The sequence below is a fragment of the Macrosteles quadrilineatus genome, unplaced genomic scaffold (genome assembly GCF_028750875.1).
Source record: "Macrosteles quadrilineatus isolate MER2022 unplaced genomic scaffold, UCM_ALF_1.0 Scaffold_4__1_contigs__length_99947679, whole genome shotgun sequence".
NCBI lineage: Eukaryota > Metazoa > Arthropoda > Insecta > Hemiptera > Cicadellidae > Macrosteles > Macrosteles quadrilineatus.
Genome location: NW_026542597.1, coordinates 45647548 through 45667347, shown reverse-complemented (window position 1 = coordinate 45667347; position 19800 = coordinate 45647548). Strand labels below are relative to the sequence as shown.

General features: G+C 38.8%; 1 protein-coding gene across 1 annotated transcript; it reads left to right on the top strand.

Annotated features, from left to right (window-relative positions):
* Positions 1-13973: 13973 nt before the first annotated feature.
* LOC128991726 (toll-like receptor Tollo) lies at positions 13974-19475 on the top strand. Its single transcript, XM_054414850.1, has one exon. It carries the CDS (start codon positions 14126-14128, stop codon positions 17933-17935), a length of 3810 nt encoding a protein of 1269 aa, XP_054270825.1. The 5' UTR covers positions 13974-14125; the 3' UTR covers positions 17936-19475.
* Positions 19476-19800: the final 325 nt, after the last annotated feature.

The window sequence follows — 19800 nt, the reverse complement described above, 5'->3', positions numbered from 1 at the left end:
TAGGCCTACACATTGTTTTCGAGGGACACGACTCTAACAAACCCTTCATCTTATATCTACAGTCTACATGCCATCGGTTGGCAATCATTGATCAGACAGAGCCTTCCTGATGACCCTATCAAGCCGACATTGCCTGTAAGATTGGATCCCAGACAAATCTCACCAATACTGTACGTGTGTAAAATGTCGAGTGCGTCTCAACCTCCTCTGTCAACACGTCAGCCTCGAAACCGTCTCCAATTTTCATCCTTTGATAACGTATATCTTCAATAATTAAGTTTCTGTTTACTTTATAAGCTTTAGAATACATTCTTATCCCATTTATTAGGGAATTTTCATTTGCTAAGTAAAATTGCTGTTCGTTATTGTGTTACAAAGTTGTTTTTTTTACTTTTGATTCTTGTAGGAATTTTCATTTATACTCACTAATTTGATTGGTCCATAACTAAATTGTTCACGATAGTATCCTCACACCTTTTCTTATCCCCCGATTACTATCCCCACACAAAACACAGACTAAATTTAGTTCTAAAGAAGAGTTTCTCAGCCCATTTAGCGTTTATGTTATTCGACATTTTATATACTAGAGCAGTAATTAGAAGTCTAGTTTGTTTCTACTAAAACGCGTAAAAAACAAAACAGTGGGGGTAAATGAACTATCACAATTTGGACCACTATTTAGATTAACACATATTTCACAAGAGCAACATTTAATTTAACGTTTTACAGGTGCATGAAATAGTCCTTTGAAAACTTAGAATATAATTCTCTTTATCGTTTTTACAGTAAGATATTTATGAAAGTTCTCTGCTTCTAAACAGACCTGAAGTCTACAAACATTATCAAATGAGTTTTATAAATACAAGTTACGGATACGATACAGTAACGATTCTGACAATAGATTATAACTATAAAGATTGTTATTAGGTTTTATTAGGTAACTGTTAAAAATGGAACACCTTAAAACAACGTTTTTATGTTAAAGAGCACATAATATTTTTACCGGTACAGTAGTAAAGTACAGCTAAATAATTTGGTAATCTTAACTTTTCATTAAAACGCACAAACAAAATTCCGGGTACTAAATGATAGTTAAAAGCTACTTATTTCACCAACATTCACCGATACAGCTACGTGGGTTCTTTATTACAAGAATCAAATAATCCCAAGTTATCGGCAGAGCCGATTGTGGATTAGATAACGCAACAAATCTGTCCAATCCCGCACGTGTGTGAAATACAAGGGGTAGAAATGATCAACCCTTCCGTCAACATATGATACCAACCCTCCAAACGTGGATTACTGGTCCTTTCATAACCCGGATATTGCAACACTTTCATTCCTTCTGTCCAGTTTATGGCGTCTGTCCGTTCTGTATTTATGTCCGAGACGTATAACACGCTGAGTCACCCCTTCAGGCCAGCTTCTTAGAAGCCTACTCTCAGCATTGTTGTTGTTTTTCTTGAGAAAATCGTTAATTTTTTAGGTTATTTATTTTTTTATTACAGTCCTTATCAACAGATTTTCCAGCTAGGTTTTACCATTGTAGTATGGTTGTAATTTCTGAAGTTTGGTATTTTTGTAAGTTTCGTAGCCAATAAAAACCAACCAACATATAAGACGATTATGACTCGTATATTTTATGTAGGAAAATTAAAATCATAAGGTTATGAGCAGCAACCTAAGCACGACTAGTGTTTGTGTATTTCATTACAGACATACAGGTTTTGTTAATTAGTGTCTTTAAAAAGTTAGTCTGACTCGTTTAGTATGTCTTTCTATCGTGACATAGATATAATTTCCATTCTTCTGAATTCGTAGTCAAGAATTTATTTTTAAATATAGGCCTAAAAACCTAAATATTAGGAATCATATTATTCATACACTTCTACCATACATTAACTTTTACCATTGAGTACTATTACGAAACTGACCAAATGGTCATAGACACGTTAACACACAACCTATGCAAGACTAAATGGTATTTGAAGATATTTTGGAAGATTCCAACTAACAAGTCTATGCGTATTTCTACTTTGTAATACTAAATTGTATTGTATTAGGTTACGTATTATGTACAGGTATTTAAAAACCCCCGCTGGCTAAAGGTTTCCAGGTTGAATATTTTATTATAACATGGTTTCCAATATGTAAGTTTTAATGCATTTATCTTTAATATATCAAAATATCCATTTAACATCCACGACACAACTACGCCTCAAGAATATAAACAAAGTTAACCTTCACCCTGGCTGCTATCAAGGTCACGGAGCCCATACAAGTACAAGGGCCTCGAACGCCACGCCGCTCTGCCGCCGCACCGCACTGGACCGTTATACAAACCGAGTGTTTGCCATGTAACTATGAGGAGTCTTTATAGGCCTGGCTTGATATTCAAATGGGCTCGAGTGAAGTGGTGGTGGAGATGCCCTCAAACGGTGAATAGTGGCTTTGTACAGTGACTGCACAGGCACAGTGTACATCGCATCTGGACTCAACACTGGCTCAGGTTTCCCACTCATTCTTGTATATCAGATTTACCATCGAGTATCTAGATGTGTTTTTAGGTGTTTAGTTGGACTTTGTATCAAAGATTCAAATTAGCCATCCACACCACAGTCTCACCATTGTTTTTTGCATTAAGCTGGCATAGAAATCAACCATTGCTGGTTAGTGTAGTTATAGTGTTGCCTAAATCTGTAGCTCGTCGGTTGAATCCAGACAAAAGTTACTTGTAGCTTTTAGCTTTTTCTTGGTTCAAAACTTGACCCAGCTGCCCTTGATAGCATAAATGGTCCTCGATAAAAGAAGAGATGACCATAGTCAGTAACAAAGTTACACAGATCATCTCACTACAATCTACAATAGTCTAGGATTCAACACTCACCCTCTATTCATGTTCAGATTAAAATAATTGAGCAGAGTGCGTTCTTGTCTATATAAGAGTTTAAATTAATATTCTGCTAAATGTGTCATCACATTGAACATCTAGTTAGCTACAACATCATTACCACCTGATGTCTTCTGAATCTGTTCCCATGTCGTTGATTAGTAAGCTACAACTCCGAGACCATATCATGGCCTCCGGGTCCGTCCTCTTGTTGAATGGTAAGCTACGTGTATATACACCGGTAAATAAATTGGTAAGCTACGACACCGCACCGCCGGATAGCCTCCCGTTCTGTCCCGGTTGCCAAATAAATAAATAGCGCGATATGTAAATCGCGACTGTTGAAACCTAATTAAAGGAACCTGCTGCATTAATTCAGCTTTTAATGACTTAGCTTCATTACATGTTAGCGATAAGGTGACGACAAAACACGTGCACACACGCACACGAACACACACACAAACCTACAGTGAGACTACAATTAATTTACATACTTTATTACTGTATTACCAATTAGTGCACTCGCTACGCCCAACCTTGTTAGTTTCTCAGGTTTGCTAGTTGCCTGGAGCAATAACGTTAGCTGTATTTCACTAGAACAGGAGTCAATGAATATAAATATCTGAGGTGATTTGATTTGCACACGTTGAGAGGTTATATTCCTTGTAGGGACGAGGGTCTTGTTCCAGTGTTTTATGGGGAATAAAAATGTAACGATTCCATTAAACTATGCAAATTCTGCAGGCTTAACGTGTTTTCTTTTGTACTTTAAGTGGCAAGAAATTTTATGTGGGATCTACCAACAGCTTTGTCTACCAGAAGTTTTCAAATACTATACTATAATTGCCATTTTATATAAATAGAAAATATAATAATGAAGGATTTTAAAAATAAGTTTTTGTCTCTAATAGAAAAACTATTGGTCTTATTACAAGAAACATGTAAAGTATGTGAATTTTAATAGTGCATCTAGACCTCATAGTGAATTCATCCATAGATTTGTGAATCCTTAGTAATCACACTCGGTGTACCTTATATACATATAATATACATTAAATACATTCGCCCAAAGGACGATTGACGTCTATTTATCAGTCATCCACGAAGCCGCTACGAACAATCGACTACCAGAGCAAGGAGTATTCCCACAAGTCTAATCCATATGCAATATCAGAACCCTTCTAATCCAGTGTTGATGAGGCGGTGCCGTTAGAGGCAGATGAGTTCTGAATGGAAGTGTAGCAGGTCAGCGCCTAGACGCTGGTTGCAGTTGCAGTTGCAGTTGCAGCAGTAACGGTCGTCTCAGCGGGAATGCAGCGGTAACTGATACTGGAGTTTATCTGTAAGACGTGTCAGCTGGCAGCGGCCGCTACACTCGGAGGATTAACGAGAATCGCGGGAACCCTGAGCTGCGGGATTCTAATGACCTATTGGTATTCAATACGCCGACGATCAATTATGCGTGGAAGTGATTGCTGATATAATACAACACTGTTGACATTGGACTGTTACTATCTGAAATAGAACGCGGAACTGACGTGAGTCACCTTGAGAAAGCTGGTGTTGTCGGTCAGAAAGTGACGGACCTAAAACTGATCCTTGGGGAACACCAGAATTTTTATAGATGCTATGAGTAATCATGACTGATGCTCATTACGTTAATAGAATAAAGTGGGAGTATCTCGAGCATTGTTACTAAATTTAAAGTAGATCAGAACACCTTTGTGACAAGACTTTGAGCAACCTTCACTTGATCTGATTGGCTCAAACGTGTCAATGCAGATTAATGTCACTGTTTATAAGCACAATTATCTGCACGCGAGCTCAAGGCTAGATTGAAAGGTCAGTGTATAAAACGGCTCTGTATCAGCCGCGCTGAGATTTTATCGGGTGACATTATGATAATAGGCACTTGAGTTGACTCTAATTTCAATAAACTACCTGGATTTTCTTTTCATGCTACGTTTGAATCTAACTTTATTTCAGCATGATCATAATATGTGGTATAGTAATACACAATTTAATTTCAAAATTTCTATCGCATATTTCAGTCAATTAGGTCATTCCTTTCTTCAAGTCACTGTTTTAACATTATCCAACCCTGATAACCCCAATGTTACTTAATTGGAGCAACTATGTCAATACGCCTTCAGTCTGGCCTTTCGTCAAAACCCCAAGTCATCTTGGTCATGCGCAACCCACGGTGTATTGTTTAATTGGGTTACTCAGACGGGTTGCGCCCATATTTAGCCTCGGTGTAGATATATCTGAGACCAAGGCTCAGCGGATATTGCCTCACTCGTGGCTCGTGTATTGGTATTGGTATTGGTATGGGTATGGGTATGGGTATGGGTAGGGTCAGCCAAGCTGTCAACACCTCACCGCACACGCCCAGCCCTAATTGTCTATTTATTGGCGTTTTACATTCAATCACCCCTAGCATTCATCATTATTGCTGCTAGGTACTCGCCACTCCTATCGACCTTTATCACGCTACGGTACCCGGCTCGACAATGACTCAAGATAACGAATGAGCCGATTTATAGTTCTGATGGTTACTTTGATTTATCTAACATGCTTTACGATCATTTTAATATAGAAGAATAAGTTGGTAGGATAAGTAGAAGCACATAATGAGGAGTAAAAGTGTTACTTTGGCGAAATTTCTTGAATAAACTTTTGTAAAGTAGTGTTTAAGTATGGTGTGGTACGGTAGTAAGTATGAGTAGTAAGTCGAAAAATGTATAAATTCAAGAAATTGAAATTGCAAGTTTGTAAACAACTGTTTGAATAACTCAAGGTCTTTGCATTTGAGATGAAAACAACATTATCCGTTTCTCTGTTCAAAAACTTAAAATTTGAATCGATTTTCCAAAATGAAGAGTTACAAAAGACCAAAGTGTTATGTTTAATTCCAGTTGAAAGTGATCGTAACATTTTCCCAGATCAGGAGAACCATAAACCGACCTCAGATGGCAATACCGTATCGATGACCAAACCATATGCTCTGACGGATTCATCAAGCAAACAATAGACCACTGTGAGACACTCCTTATACGATGCAGTCTACCCACGGTGCAGTTTTTCACCTAGTGGACAAAAACCGTAAACGACCCAGAGACTGCAGTGTTCCACTTAATATTAGAAGTACCGAGCGAGTGTGGCCGCTTTTTTGATCCGTATCAGATCTGAATTAGCACTCCGCTCACGTTGCAATGCCTATACAGACATGGCTTCTCATTGGGGCCTGCTGATAATATTAATCGAGATTTATTTACAGCCCGATAAATCTCCGGTTCATTAAAGGGGATGACGTCCAACAACCAACAACGGCCTTGGATTAAACAGTCCGACAGACACACCCTAGAGTCCGTGGCTTGGGAAACTAAGTCGTCCGAGTCTCGGCTGGTGGTCCTATCTGCGATTGTGAGACGATTAGTTGGATTGGACCGATCTGGACAGATTGGATCGGGTTTGGTTGTGGATATGCAAACGCGTGTGTGAGTGGAGAGTGGTCAAACTTGGATGTGACATTTTGAAGACAGATCAGACCAGGTTCAGATAAGGATACGTAGTAAAATTACTTTAATTCATCCTCCTCGGTGTCGGTGTCTTCGAAATCCCTTAGTATGATTTTATCTATGGCAATACTTTATAGTTAATCTTTACTTACGATTTGTATAATTTGTAAATGCTACATTATACATACACATGATTCTAAGATCGCACAGCTAATTTTCATTTCCAAACTGACTAAGGTCCCGCGCGTTGTTGGGTAGGTAACTACTGTACTACAATAGGCTAATACTATTAAAGTCTGGACAATCTTGTATGAAATATTTCAAACAACCTCCTAGCAATGGTTTTGCATTTTGACTTCCTCTGGATTGTTTTTCGAGTATAGTTGTATTTTGTTTATATTCGTACATAGATACGTTGTCTCTAGGTTATCAATTCAATTATTCGATACGTTTAACAGTTGTTCCCAATCTGCGTTCTTCTACAACCACACATAATCTACTCCACAACAGCCCCACTCGTACACCACCCAGCCTGGAAACCCCGACAGTAGAAATTCCAAGCCGCGACACGTCTCCGTCGTTGTCGCATCCCACAGCCGAGCTCGGGTTCCAATTTATTTGGACGTAACGTTAGCTCTTGATGGATTTCGACGCCGAGATTTATTCCGCCGTTCGCGTCAAGAGATTGTCAACCTAATGAAATGACAAATCCGACGACGATAACCCCAACCCGTCCTATTGGAGCGGGCTAAAACGCACGAAATTGTTCACATTTGTATGTAAATGCGTTCGAGCGGTCGGCGATATATTAGGTGCTGTCAGCGGCGGGCCACGCTGCCTGTACGCTTCTGCGCTCACCTTTAATTTCCTTTTAACAGCTAGACCAAACCAATCTGCTGACAAACGGATCAATGTCGCCCGCGGCCAAGTTACAAAGTTGCCCGTTAATTCCGCCAATACGCTAATGATTTGAGAGTGGAGAAACCATGTGGGGGTGTTAAGGTGGGATAGCCAAACGTGGTTCATGTTCTCTTCTGTATTGGTAAACACTTTAGATGGAGGATATTTATCTCCATGTAGTTAAAATATCGTCTTCGAAATCGAATTCACCCCGCAAAATTATTTTTTTTTAGATAAATGTGCAAGATAAATCAAATTCAGTTAGTTGTGTGATTTAAAAAGTAAGATATCATCCACCACCATGATTTTTACAGTCCACATAATTAATTGGCCACTATAAGTAGTAATCTTAAGAAATCAATTAATGATTCGCCCTGGAACTCACCACAATTCTCAACAAACTGAAAATTTTATTCCAATGCCAATCAAAACCAAATGCTTTAACAGCTTAAAAATCTAATTATGAAACTAAAGCTATTCATTTCCACAAACTTTATCGCCCCTCACTAACGACTCTTGTTAACTTTTATTCCACTGCGGCGTTCAGCAGAAGAAATCAAATGAAAAAGAGCTTTTATTAAAAGACTTGTTTAATGAACAAATTTAATTACTTTGGCAAGAGAAGTCAAAGGTATCGTAGTCAGATCTCCTTTGACCGGGTACAAACGAGTTCACTATAATTACCTATCAACAGTCGGGGAATCTGATTCATTAGGGGGCTCTAACAGGTGACATCGCTTGTAGTAATTGGAACTGTGATTAGCAACCTGGAAACTCAATTCGGGATCGAAGGTGAATTGTATTGTAAAGGTAGGGGGATTGATTGGAAAACTATGTCAGTAGAAGTTGGGGTTGATCCAGAACAGCATCTGGGGGTTTGAGATGGGAATATTGTAAACTTGTAATCGGGAGTTAAAATTAAACATTTAATTGTGTTTAAGTTTGTTTCGAATAATCAAAGGAACTAATAAGCTAAAGCTAAGGTCCTTTGAGCGAGAGGCTCAAAGGCTGTCTGTAAGTTATTTGATTAATATATTCTTACGTTCAGTAGATTTCAGTTAGATATTGTGAAGTTCAACAAAATACTGACTTTGACGCAACGCAAGACGCAAGACGAAATTGTTGTGGGTTAGTTGCAGGTACAAGAACTTGTTAAATTATTTTGGTAGGAAATTATTAAGGTTATGGCACTCACTGAAGCATCACAATAACAATTTATTTTCGGCGTCATATTTAGTAACACAATAAAGTATTTTCTTATAGTAGTAAACGTGTTAGAACTTACAAAGGTTACAAAACTTAATCAGGGTATTCGTCACATCGTGGTTAGGAATAGTTTATAAGATTCACACAATTTTACAGGATTATGATTGGTTTTGAAAGTTTTCCTACTGTATTGAGTAACTAAATACACTTAGCGTGTACGAAGAATAATTGTCTCCTCTTAGTGTGTCATTTACCGAAATAAGACACCCTCAATTTATTGTATACATAGTTCACAGTACTCGAACAACTAGAACAATGACATTGCCCATTGATCGTGAAACAATGGATATTAGTTCATCGCATTCATAGTATGCGGTGTGTGCATTCATAGAACTCCCTCATTTTAATCGAGGTTTATAGACTGTGAATGTAATACATTAAATACATACTGTATGTACAATGTATTTAGACAGGAATACAAATCTGCCAATGAGATGAGTGGTAATGGAGTGAGATGTGGGTGGCTTTGTTGCTTACTAACGCCAGCTGCTTCTTTGGCCAGGGATATTTTTTATTTAAATTTAAATGATCAAGGGCAGATGAGTTCAGTTTCGACCCAACACTGACTTTTCTATGATTTGAACCGGCTAACCACTCAGCTACCCACCATGCCGATTCAAAACTGCAATTTTTCATTCCAAACAAATTACAAATAGTCTCCCTGAACATTTAGAAAGTCAAATTCATTCCAGCAGAATCGTGCATTTACCTCACTGTTTTCACTCAAGAAACGCAAGGTTTCGCAAGCATGTGTTACCTTCTGCTTTTCCAAGCCTCGTTATCCCACTTGTCCCTTCACCTCTTATCCTGTTATCTGAGGTGTGAGGTGACGATCCTGCCAGAGGGGGTGACCGACTCAAGACTCACGATTGACCGCCTTCCAGGAGGCAGTCATCGGTACTTGTTGAGCAACGATCTAACACTTGCACACTTGCGATTGCAGACGATTTCACGAGTGTTTCAATTGATGCATGAGTAAAAGGGTAGGATTTGAGTTAATAGTGTTCAAGTGGGTTTGCAAGAGGTGACGGGAGCATGCTTAAGAATTAAATGTATTAGTTTGAGAAACAGGGACACAAGGAAACAAAATTACAAGCAACAGGTTAATGATGGAATGTACATATTTTTACATACACATTCTGTATTACGATACAGCAGAGTATTCTTGATTTGAGCATTGGTGAGTTGGCGAGTTGGCGAGTTTGGGATATCACTCCAATTCAATTTCCAGCCTTCGGGACAACTCGTTCTAAGTACTTTGAGAAATAAAATTGTAGTTTCTAGACATCAAAGTTAAGTTAAGCACGATTAGTTAAGCGAAGCATATTTATTTAAATGAAGAGGAAAAAACGAGAAAGAACGAGGATATCGCTGCAACATTGTTCACATAGCTAGAGAATCTATGGAATGTATTGACATTAGACATTAGTTAAATTTAAGGTATGCAGAAAATCACTGATTCTGATAAGGACTTTTAGGGTTGTTTGTGCCATTAAAACTACAAATACCAAATTACAATCCAGTAACTCGTCAGCTAAAAAACATTGGCCTACCTATTCACATTTGCAGACCATAGCAATTTGTACAACGTAGCTGGACATTCGTAACGCGAGACGCGGCAATTTCACACATTAGCGTAAGTGTGCGAGGTTTTAAATTTGAGCTAGTAGCTGAATCAGGGGTTGCACATTTTTCGAGTGTTTGGAGAAGCTCCTGTTTAGAGTTTTCTGCATTTTGTTAAAATTGAAACCTTGACATTCTATCTACTAGTGTTAAATTGCCAAGTTACAACTCTTTGCAAAAAAAGCAACGCAGTAAAGAAATCAGGTCTTATCAATCTTACACAGCAAAAGTAACATAAAAACATATATTATGTTAATAACCAAGCATGAGTGTTCAACTTAAAGTTGCCTGCTTCAATACGGTGTTGTATAAAAAAAAAACCTTTCATTAGAGATTTTTTGTTTAAGTGTAATGCTGGATGTGTTATATTTTATAAAATCTTATTGGAAATAATTGTTCTCTGGCTGTTGAAGAATGTTAAGGAAAAATGCTGTGCAGTGGCAAAAAGGTTGTAATTAGGATTTGCTAGATGTTTGACGCATTAACATTGTACGTGCAATAGAAATACGAGTTTGTTCCTATAAAAGTTATACTAAGCTAAAACTGTTGTGCAACAAGATGTAGGGTAACAAATACTCTTTAAATGGTTCTAGTAAATCCAAAAATATTTTTTAGTTCAATAATTTTAAACTAAAACTTAAAATTAAACGACGCAACCTCACTAGAAAAGGGCAAATCTTCTTTTACACTGGTATTACAAATAGCCTTCAGCAGAAAAACCACGGCAAACGTTTTGCCTGACATGCACTTACCGAGTGGCCTGGGCAGAAGCCAAGATGGAGTTAAATATGTTATTAGAATGCCATAACCGATTTGTTCCCAGTTAATTAGCGAACGCCACGCCAGAGTGCGAAGGCTTGCATAGACATAATAATTAGAGTGTCCACACTCACTGCAACTCATCAACAACTAACAACTGACTACTGGCATGCAAACTGACTGGTCTAGGGGCCACAGCACAGGACCTCTGGTATTCCGGCTCTGGTTCAAATCCCGTAAATCACCAATGATTTTCAGATGTTCAAGAATGATGTGACTGGGTTTCTCAGATTCAAATGTAGCATGTAACTAAAAGTATAATGCATACAGATAGTTTGCAATTGACAGAAATGGTATTTATCAAAGAACTATGAGTAACATGGCCAAAAGCAACTGTATATTTAGGAGAAGCTAAAATATCCCAACATATATAGAACAAAATCGCTATTAAATTACTAAATTAAATTACTTACATTTGACATTAATTTATGTTAATAAATTATTATACCCAAAGTAAGCCACTAAAGTCGTCACAGAGAAATTACATTGATTTTACGACTAGTATTACGATGCAGTACCAATAAATAATATTTCTCATAAAGCTATGGATTGAGCCATCATATCCCAGGCTATTCAGGAGCTAAATGCTTGTAATAAATCGTTAATGTGCGATAATTTCCGGAAAACTATACGTCGTTCCTTTAGTTAATTTATGACACCAATAAGCCAGGATTATTACTATAGATTCAGACTGTAGGTAAAAGAAATGTGTTTGAAACAATAAATTTTTACGAAACACTTTTAAATAAGGTTTAGTAATAGGCCTACTATGTATTCCAAAGTGCATATTGAAATATGTATTTGCAGAAGCAAACATAAAATTAAGAACACTACGATTACGAAAAGATACTTGTATGTAGCCTAGAGCTTTTCTTGCTGTACCATGTTCTTCTCCCCTAAATGCTATCATAAACAAAGCGTTGCTTTGCCCAATTAACATAGAAACTTGTTATGCCGTAGTTTCAATTCCAAGATGTAACGACCAATGGTAAATAAACATTTCTACAGTACTCGAGAACACCCCGTATGTTATTGGACTCTATAAACATGTACATGTTAGTTGCGCTGCAACGCCTCTGGCAGAAGAGCAGGCGGAGAATTTGCAATCACTATTCTATCTTCACGCGGCAGTTGAAATATGCAAGCGCACAGCAACTAGGCTGATTTAAAATGGACTGTTGATTAATAAGATTTACCAGTAGGCAATAACTCTGCGAGTAATCTATAAATAACATCGGAACGCTCGAGGCGAATGGCGGAGAGAGGTGCTTCGGTGCGTGGAACATTGGAACACTGGAACACTGGACTCTGGAACGACTGTGGAACGTCTAATATCATTTACTTTGGTTTAGACATGTGGGTACTGCGCAATGTTTTGTGTGCTGCATTATATTGTAACAATTGTACTGCATTGTAAGAACAAAAATATCAGTGGACCTAACACTGATCCTTGGGGATCACCAAGGTTTTCCATGTTGATTGTGTCAACTACCCTTAAGTTTGGGTTTTTGTGCTGTAATTTGCCAATGAGTTTTTTTTACCGTTGCTGATATGTACTCATACTCAGCTCAGTCCACACTAATATTTCAATTGATATTATTAAAGGTATATAAGTAACAGGTATAAATCTGCTATTTAGGCTGTATTATATCAACAATACAACAATACAATACAACAATACAACGTAGTATTTTACAACTGGTATTACAGTATAAATTAGAACTAACTATACTTTCCAGTCAACAGTATAAAAATGCAACTTATTACCGGCTTTGAGCCTAGTTTGGTGCCTAGATTTAAGCAGGTGAAGAGACCCAAGCGAATAGAAATACTATTACAATACAAATAGTCTTGAAATTATGATTTAAGTTGTCATACGCTTTTAAACATACGCGAGCGTAAAAGACAATGCAGTTATGCGCTCATTAACGTAAAACCACACAGTTCGTTTCAATGTGTAACCTCGTTTCTGCAGACGTTGCACAGTGAGCTATTTACAAAGGCTGGGTATTGGGTATTGGGTGAGACAATAGCGGGCAACAACAGGTTGTGGCGAGTGTTGCCAGTTGTGAGCGGCTCGTCTATGATTAGTCGCAGTAAAGGCGGCTCTCGCGCTCTAATCTCACCCGGTGTGTGATTGCCCGCATGTGTTGTATACCTCGACCTGGCTGGCTGGCTACCGGCCCTGCCACTCAGCCACTCAACTATTCAGCTACTCAGCCGCTCAGCTGCTCAGCTGATCAGCTCAATCAACATCAGCATACGGCTGCACTGTAACTCCGCCGATCAGCCGTTTAGCCAAAGATTATTCGAAAGTGAATGCGATCCCTTATTTTATGTGTATCCCAAGGAATAACAAAATAACTAAATAGATACCTACATAGTTAGTCCCACAGTGGTTGAATAAAATCGCATTGTGATGATTTAAAAACATTTTGTGAAGTTAGGCGCTACTTTCTGTAAACATACTATCTTGATGACTTGTTATTTCTTATTAATGGTTTTATTAAAGGTTTATTTATTTAATTTAAGATACGTCCTCAAACAACATAATTATAATTTGTGTTTTCCCAAAATATTGTATAGTAAAATTGTATATGATTTATATCCTGTACTTATGAGGCATGTACTGTAATAGCTATTCAACAAAAATAACCCAAACAATATACATAGCACAGGTGATGATTGTAGGAGTTGGTCCGATCACCACCGGGCCAGAAGAGGTTCTGTCACTCCTCAGTACCTCAGTCGAGAGATGAGGAGGGGTGGGGGCCGTTGAGTGGGTGTTAAAACTCCCTCTTCGTGACCTTCTAATTGCACGTCAACAGAGACGAGCGAAGCGAGCGACCCGAGCGCCGTCTGGCCGTCAAACCGGGAACTTCACGGGGCCGTGGCGGGGCGCTTGTGGAGGAGAGGGGGACTGCGCAGCAGCAGCGAACAAGGCCAGTCAGTCGCAGTGAGACCGCGCAGTCGAGCGCACGTTCAACAACACCGCGCGCGCGTGACAGTATCAGTGACGAATGAGTGCGTTGAGTGGCGGAGACATGGTGAAGTGTCGCCGCGCAGTTGTGCGATGATGGTGTCGTGAGTGCGCAGACGCAGTACGATGCGCTCCAGTCCCGTAGTGTTCGCCGTGCTGCTCGGCGCAGTGTTCGGGGTGCTGACCGCGTCCCTCAGCAAGGCGCTGCGCTACCAAGCGCCGGACGAATGCAAGTGGTTAGCCGTTACCAGTGAAGGAGAGAAGGAGGTAACGTCGTCCCAGGACCCCGACCAGGAGGTCGCCCTAGTGTGCCATCTGCGGACCATCAACTCGGAGCTGGAAAACACCAACTTCAGTGTCATCCAGCCGCAGTACACAGTGAGGTTGAGGATAGAATGTGCCGATATGTTTTATTTCCAAAGTTCCCTAACACCCGGGAGTTTTCAAACGCTCACCGACCTCAGAGACTTATCGATAGAGTATTGCAAGGTTGCTAACCTCACAGCGGGTGCGTTCCGCGGCCTCAGGCAACTGAAGAATCTCACTCTCAGGACTCATAATACCGATTGGTCTGCCATGACGTTAGAAGTCGAGAAAGACGCTTTTACGGAAGAACTAACTTTGTTAGAGAGGTTAGATCTAAGTGTAAATAATATTTGGAGTTTGCCCGAGGCGGCTTTTTGCCCGCTGCACAGCTTAGAGTATCTCAATTTGACTAGAAATAGAATTCGAGATTTAGAAAAATTGAGATTTGGCAGTTCACCGACCTTTCCAACGTGTGGTAGCAGCCTTAAAATTCTAGACCTGTCCAACAACAGTATCGACGCCATTCCTCCGGCTGTGTTTTCTAAATTAATGAGGCTACAGGATTTAAATTTACAAGGCAATGTTATTTCATTCATAGCCGACCACGCTCTCGACGGCCTTACCTCCCTGTCGTCCCTGAACTTGGCCGACAACAAACTAGTCACTCTTCCCCCCGAATTGTTTTCCGAGACGCGAGAAGTGCGAGAGCTTCATCTACAGAACAACTCGATCAACGTGCTTGCCCCCGGTCTCTTCAATGACTTGACAGAGTTGATTATCCTCGACTTGGCCGGCAACGAACTGACAGATGAATGGATCAACACTGCAACGTTCGCTGGACTACTTAGACTCGTGGTGCTAAATCTATCCAACAACAACATAGCCAAACTAGAATCCACTGTCTTTAGAGACCTTTACAGTCTCCAAATCTTGCGTTTAGAAGAGAACTCCATTCAGTCAATCGCTGAAAACACATTTGGATCCCTAAGTAATCTTCATACCCTCATCCTTTCTTACAACAAGTTGACCAGAATAGACAGCAATACCTTTAACGGCTTATTAGGGCTCAATGTTCTATCTTTAGATAGTAATTTGATAGAATACATAGATCCAGAGGCTCTCAGAAACTCTACTAGTTTACAAGACCTTCATTTAAATAGTAATAAGTTATACGACATTCCTGCAGTGCTAAACGAAGTTCCTCAGTTACAAACACTTGATTTAGGAGATAATCAAATCACAGAGATATTCAACACATCGTTTGCGAGCATGGAGAAGCTCGTGGGCTTGAGACTGACAGAAAACAGCATCAGTAATGTGTCAAAGGGAGTTTTTGATAAGATGACAGCTTTAAGGATTCTTAACTTGTCCAGTAATAAAATTCAACGAGTAGAAGCAGGCAGTTTCGATGCAAACACGAACCTGATGGCGATCCGGCTCGACGGCAACTACATCACCGAGATTAACGCACTGTTCGACAAACTGCCCAATCTGGTGTGGCTCAATATCTCCGAGAATTTATTACAATGGTTCGATTATGCTCAGATACCAACCGGACTTCAATGGCTCGACATTCACGGTAATCAAATCGCTGAGTTGGGAAACTACTACGAGATCGAAAGTCAACTACATCTGACAGTGTTTGATGCTAGTGATAACAAGCTAACGGACATAACAGGAAGTGCGATACCTGATAGTGTCGAAGTGCTAAACCTCTCCAACAATATTATTTCTAAAGTACAATCTTACACCTTCTTCAAAAAACCAAATCTCACTCGGGTCGAACTCACAGGAAACCAAATTAAAAGCCTCACCCAAAACTCCCTTAGGATATCTACAATACCCCACGATAAGGAGATTCCGGAGTTTTATATAGGCAAGAATCCATTCCAGTGCGATTGTACGATGCAGTGGCTCCAGCAATATCAGGTGGATCAGGAGCGGAATAAGCCGAGACTAATGGACCTGGATTCAGTTGTGTGTAAATTACTGTATAATAGAGTGACTTCTTTTGTCCTTTTGAAAGAAGCTACCCCCGATCAATTTTTATGTCAATATGATTCTAACTGTTTTCCATTTTGCCATTGTTGTGACTTCGACGCTTGCGATTGTGAAATGACTTGCCCCACAAATTGTACATGTTACCATGACCTATCATGGTCCGCCAATGTAGTCGACTGTTCGAGGTCGGGATATGTAGATAACTTGCCAGACCGAATACCTATGGATTCTACACAATTGTATCTCGATGGCAATGACATTAGGGTTGTAGGGAGTCACAGTTTTATTGGAAGGAAGAAACTGCAAGTTCTGTTTTTGAATAATTCTAATGTGGAAATTATTCATAACAGGACATTCAATGGTTTGAAGGTCTTGGAGCTTTTGAGATTGGATAATAACAGAATATCGGAACTGAAAGGTTACGAGTTTGAAGGTCTAGAAAGTCTCAGAGAACTGTACTTGCAGAATAATAAAATCACATCAATCCACAACGCTACTTTCATGAACCTCATGGAACTAAGGATAGTGAGGCTGGACCACAACAGGATTACCCACTTCGCAGTGTGGCAGCTGTCTTCTGCCTTGGTACAGATCAGCCTATCCTCCAACCCATGGTCCTGCGAGTGCGAGTACACGGAGAGGTTCAGGGAGTACCTGCATTACACTGGCTCAGCAGTGATCGACAGTGCTGACGTACGCTGTAGCAACAACTCGTTGGTGTTGGAGGATGAGCCTGATGTTGGGTTCTACTTGCTCAGAGACAACCTCACCACCTGTGTCACCATCAACATCACCAACTTCGTAGAGAGTCCCCCAGTCAACGAGAACTACACATCCACCACTATCATTCAACATCGAGAACTCCAGAGCTACCTTCCCCTGCTCATCGTCACCCTGGTTGCCTCCTCGTTCATCATAGTGTTCACCCTAATAGTGTTTATCTACCGTCAAGAAATGCGAGTGTGGTTCCATTCGCGGTTCGGTGTCAGACTGTTTTACAAGACCAGTGAGATCGAGATGGACGATCGTGACAAACTGTTCGACGCGTTCGTCAGTTACAGTTCGAAGGACGAAGCGTTTGTCGCGGAAGAACTCGCGCCCATGCTCGAAAACGGGGATCCCCCATATAAACTGTGTCTCCACTACCGAGAGTTCCCCGTGAACGGCTATTTAGCCGACACCATAGTGCAAGCGGTAGAATCGTCGCGGAGGACAATTATGGTGCTTTCAGAAAACTTCATCAAATCCGAGTGGTGTCGGTTCGAGTTCAAATCCGCGCACCACCAAGTCCTCAGGGACAGGAGAAAAAGACTTATTGTGATATTGCTAGGCGAAGTGCCTCAAAAGGATCTCGATCCGGATATTAGACTTTATTTAAAAACTAATACGTACTTACAGTGGGGGGACAAACTGTTTTGGGAGAAGCTGAAGTTCGCGTTGCCCGATGTGCCGAACAATCAGAGGACGAGGAGTAACCACAACAACCACGTGGTACATCATCACCATCACGTCCACAGGCACAACAACAGGAACCACAACCACAACAACCACAACAACCACAGCAACCACAGCAACCACAGCCACCACAACAACACCAACACCAGCCGGTCCGTCGCCATACACATCTAGTGTGGATTGTGGATAGTGGATACCCAAACAGCAAAGGTAACTCTTTTGTGCGTGTTAAATATGTATAAAGTGCGAAATCGTTCTGTAAATAGTATAAATACGTAGTATATTTCGTTTTGTATTCTTTTTGTACATTTGTTGATTTTTTAAGTCGCCATTTATAGAGTCATATATTAATTTATATTTGAGTCACTATTATTGTGTAGTAAATGAATTCCTTGTATAGATATTGTTATTTAACAATTCGAGACGGATGTATTTTTATTTATACTTCGCTTGTTAACATGGTGCTGATCGGTTAATTCTTTTGTAGAATCTTGAACAAATTTAAAGTTTTAAAGATTTAAAACCTTTTTTCGCTACAAAACTTATTAAAAATTACTTTAATTCTAATATTTCTAATTATTTTGAGGGCTAGATGTTTATAAATTTATTATCAATAAGAGATTTTGCGTGCTATCCCTAAAACAAAATAGGCCTATGAAAGAAATTTGATGTTGATATTTTAGCTTTAGTTTTAGTTTGTTATGATCTTTTATCAAGTAATACTATTTTCTGGTATTTTCATTTTGAGAAATGTTTTTAAATTTTATTTTGGTGTGTAAAAGTAATTAATAAATTAATTTTATCGTAATTGTAAATTTCGTCGAATCTAAAGTTAAACTCATATTTTATTAGAATGGTAAAGTTTTGAGAGATCAAAAGTAATGTATTGTTTATCCCATTTCTTTTATCGGTGACTTGATTGACTAGCGTGGTTTTATTGGGTATTAATATAACCTCATGATGATTTTCACTTTTAAAACCAATTTTTATTTTAGTTAAACATATTACATTTTAGTATTCAGATAAAATATTGGTTTTTGTGGTATTGACATAATTATTTTCTGGAAAGCGTTTATAGTCTATTAATCTCTCAAAAAAAGTAGGGTTTTATTGTATTTTTATCAGAAAATTTACCAAAATAATTAATTATACTAACTTTATTTCTATGTTCAATTATTTGAATTGCCTTTGTTTATTTAATAGAGTTTTTATTTATCATAAATTACGGATAGAAGCTAATATATTATTTATAGCACTAATTTCATGTAATTTTATTGTTGTGATTTTATAATCATCTGCATAGGGCCTATGCACGAAATTGTCGAAAAGATTTAAACTAAAGTTTTGATCAGTAGATAGAATTTTGACTTTGTAATTTTGTATTTTGCAAATTTTATTTGGTTAGGTTATTTTCTAAAATGTGTAACGTTTTTACAAAGTTTATTTATTTGTAATTTTTGCTGCCCTCAAATAAGCTAATTTATTTATTTGTGATTACTTTTTACTGTTAGTAAATGTTTTATATTTCCTAAAGATGCATTTTTAGAGTATTATAACTTATTTTTCTACTGTCTATATGTAATTTAGGAACAGATCAAGGTCATGTTGTCCTAATGACTGAAACCTTAAAAGTGTGATATTTTGTTAAGTCAGTATAATGTATTATTCACTATCGTATCGTGGGAGACTGATGAATAAATCCCATTGCAACTTATCTGGCCTTGTTATTACATACCTACTCCGTATATAGCAAGGGAAATATCTAATAATTTATGAGTTCAGTTATGCGAAATATAATTAGCGCATCCAGAATAGACCTGATAATACTAGGAAATAACTCAAACAGCCAGTCCGCATCTGGACTGTGAGTGGGCTTTCCATCCAACAGCTTAATCATAATTTTACGAGCGGTTCAAAATAAAAGTAAAATAAAACCGGACTTTAACAAGCTTTATATCTACCATAAATAAGTAGAAAGATCACTCGCATCCCGTAGGAGACCCGCTAAACACATGCGTGTAACCCTGAAACACATATAT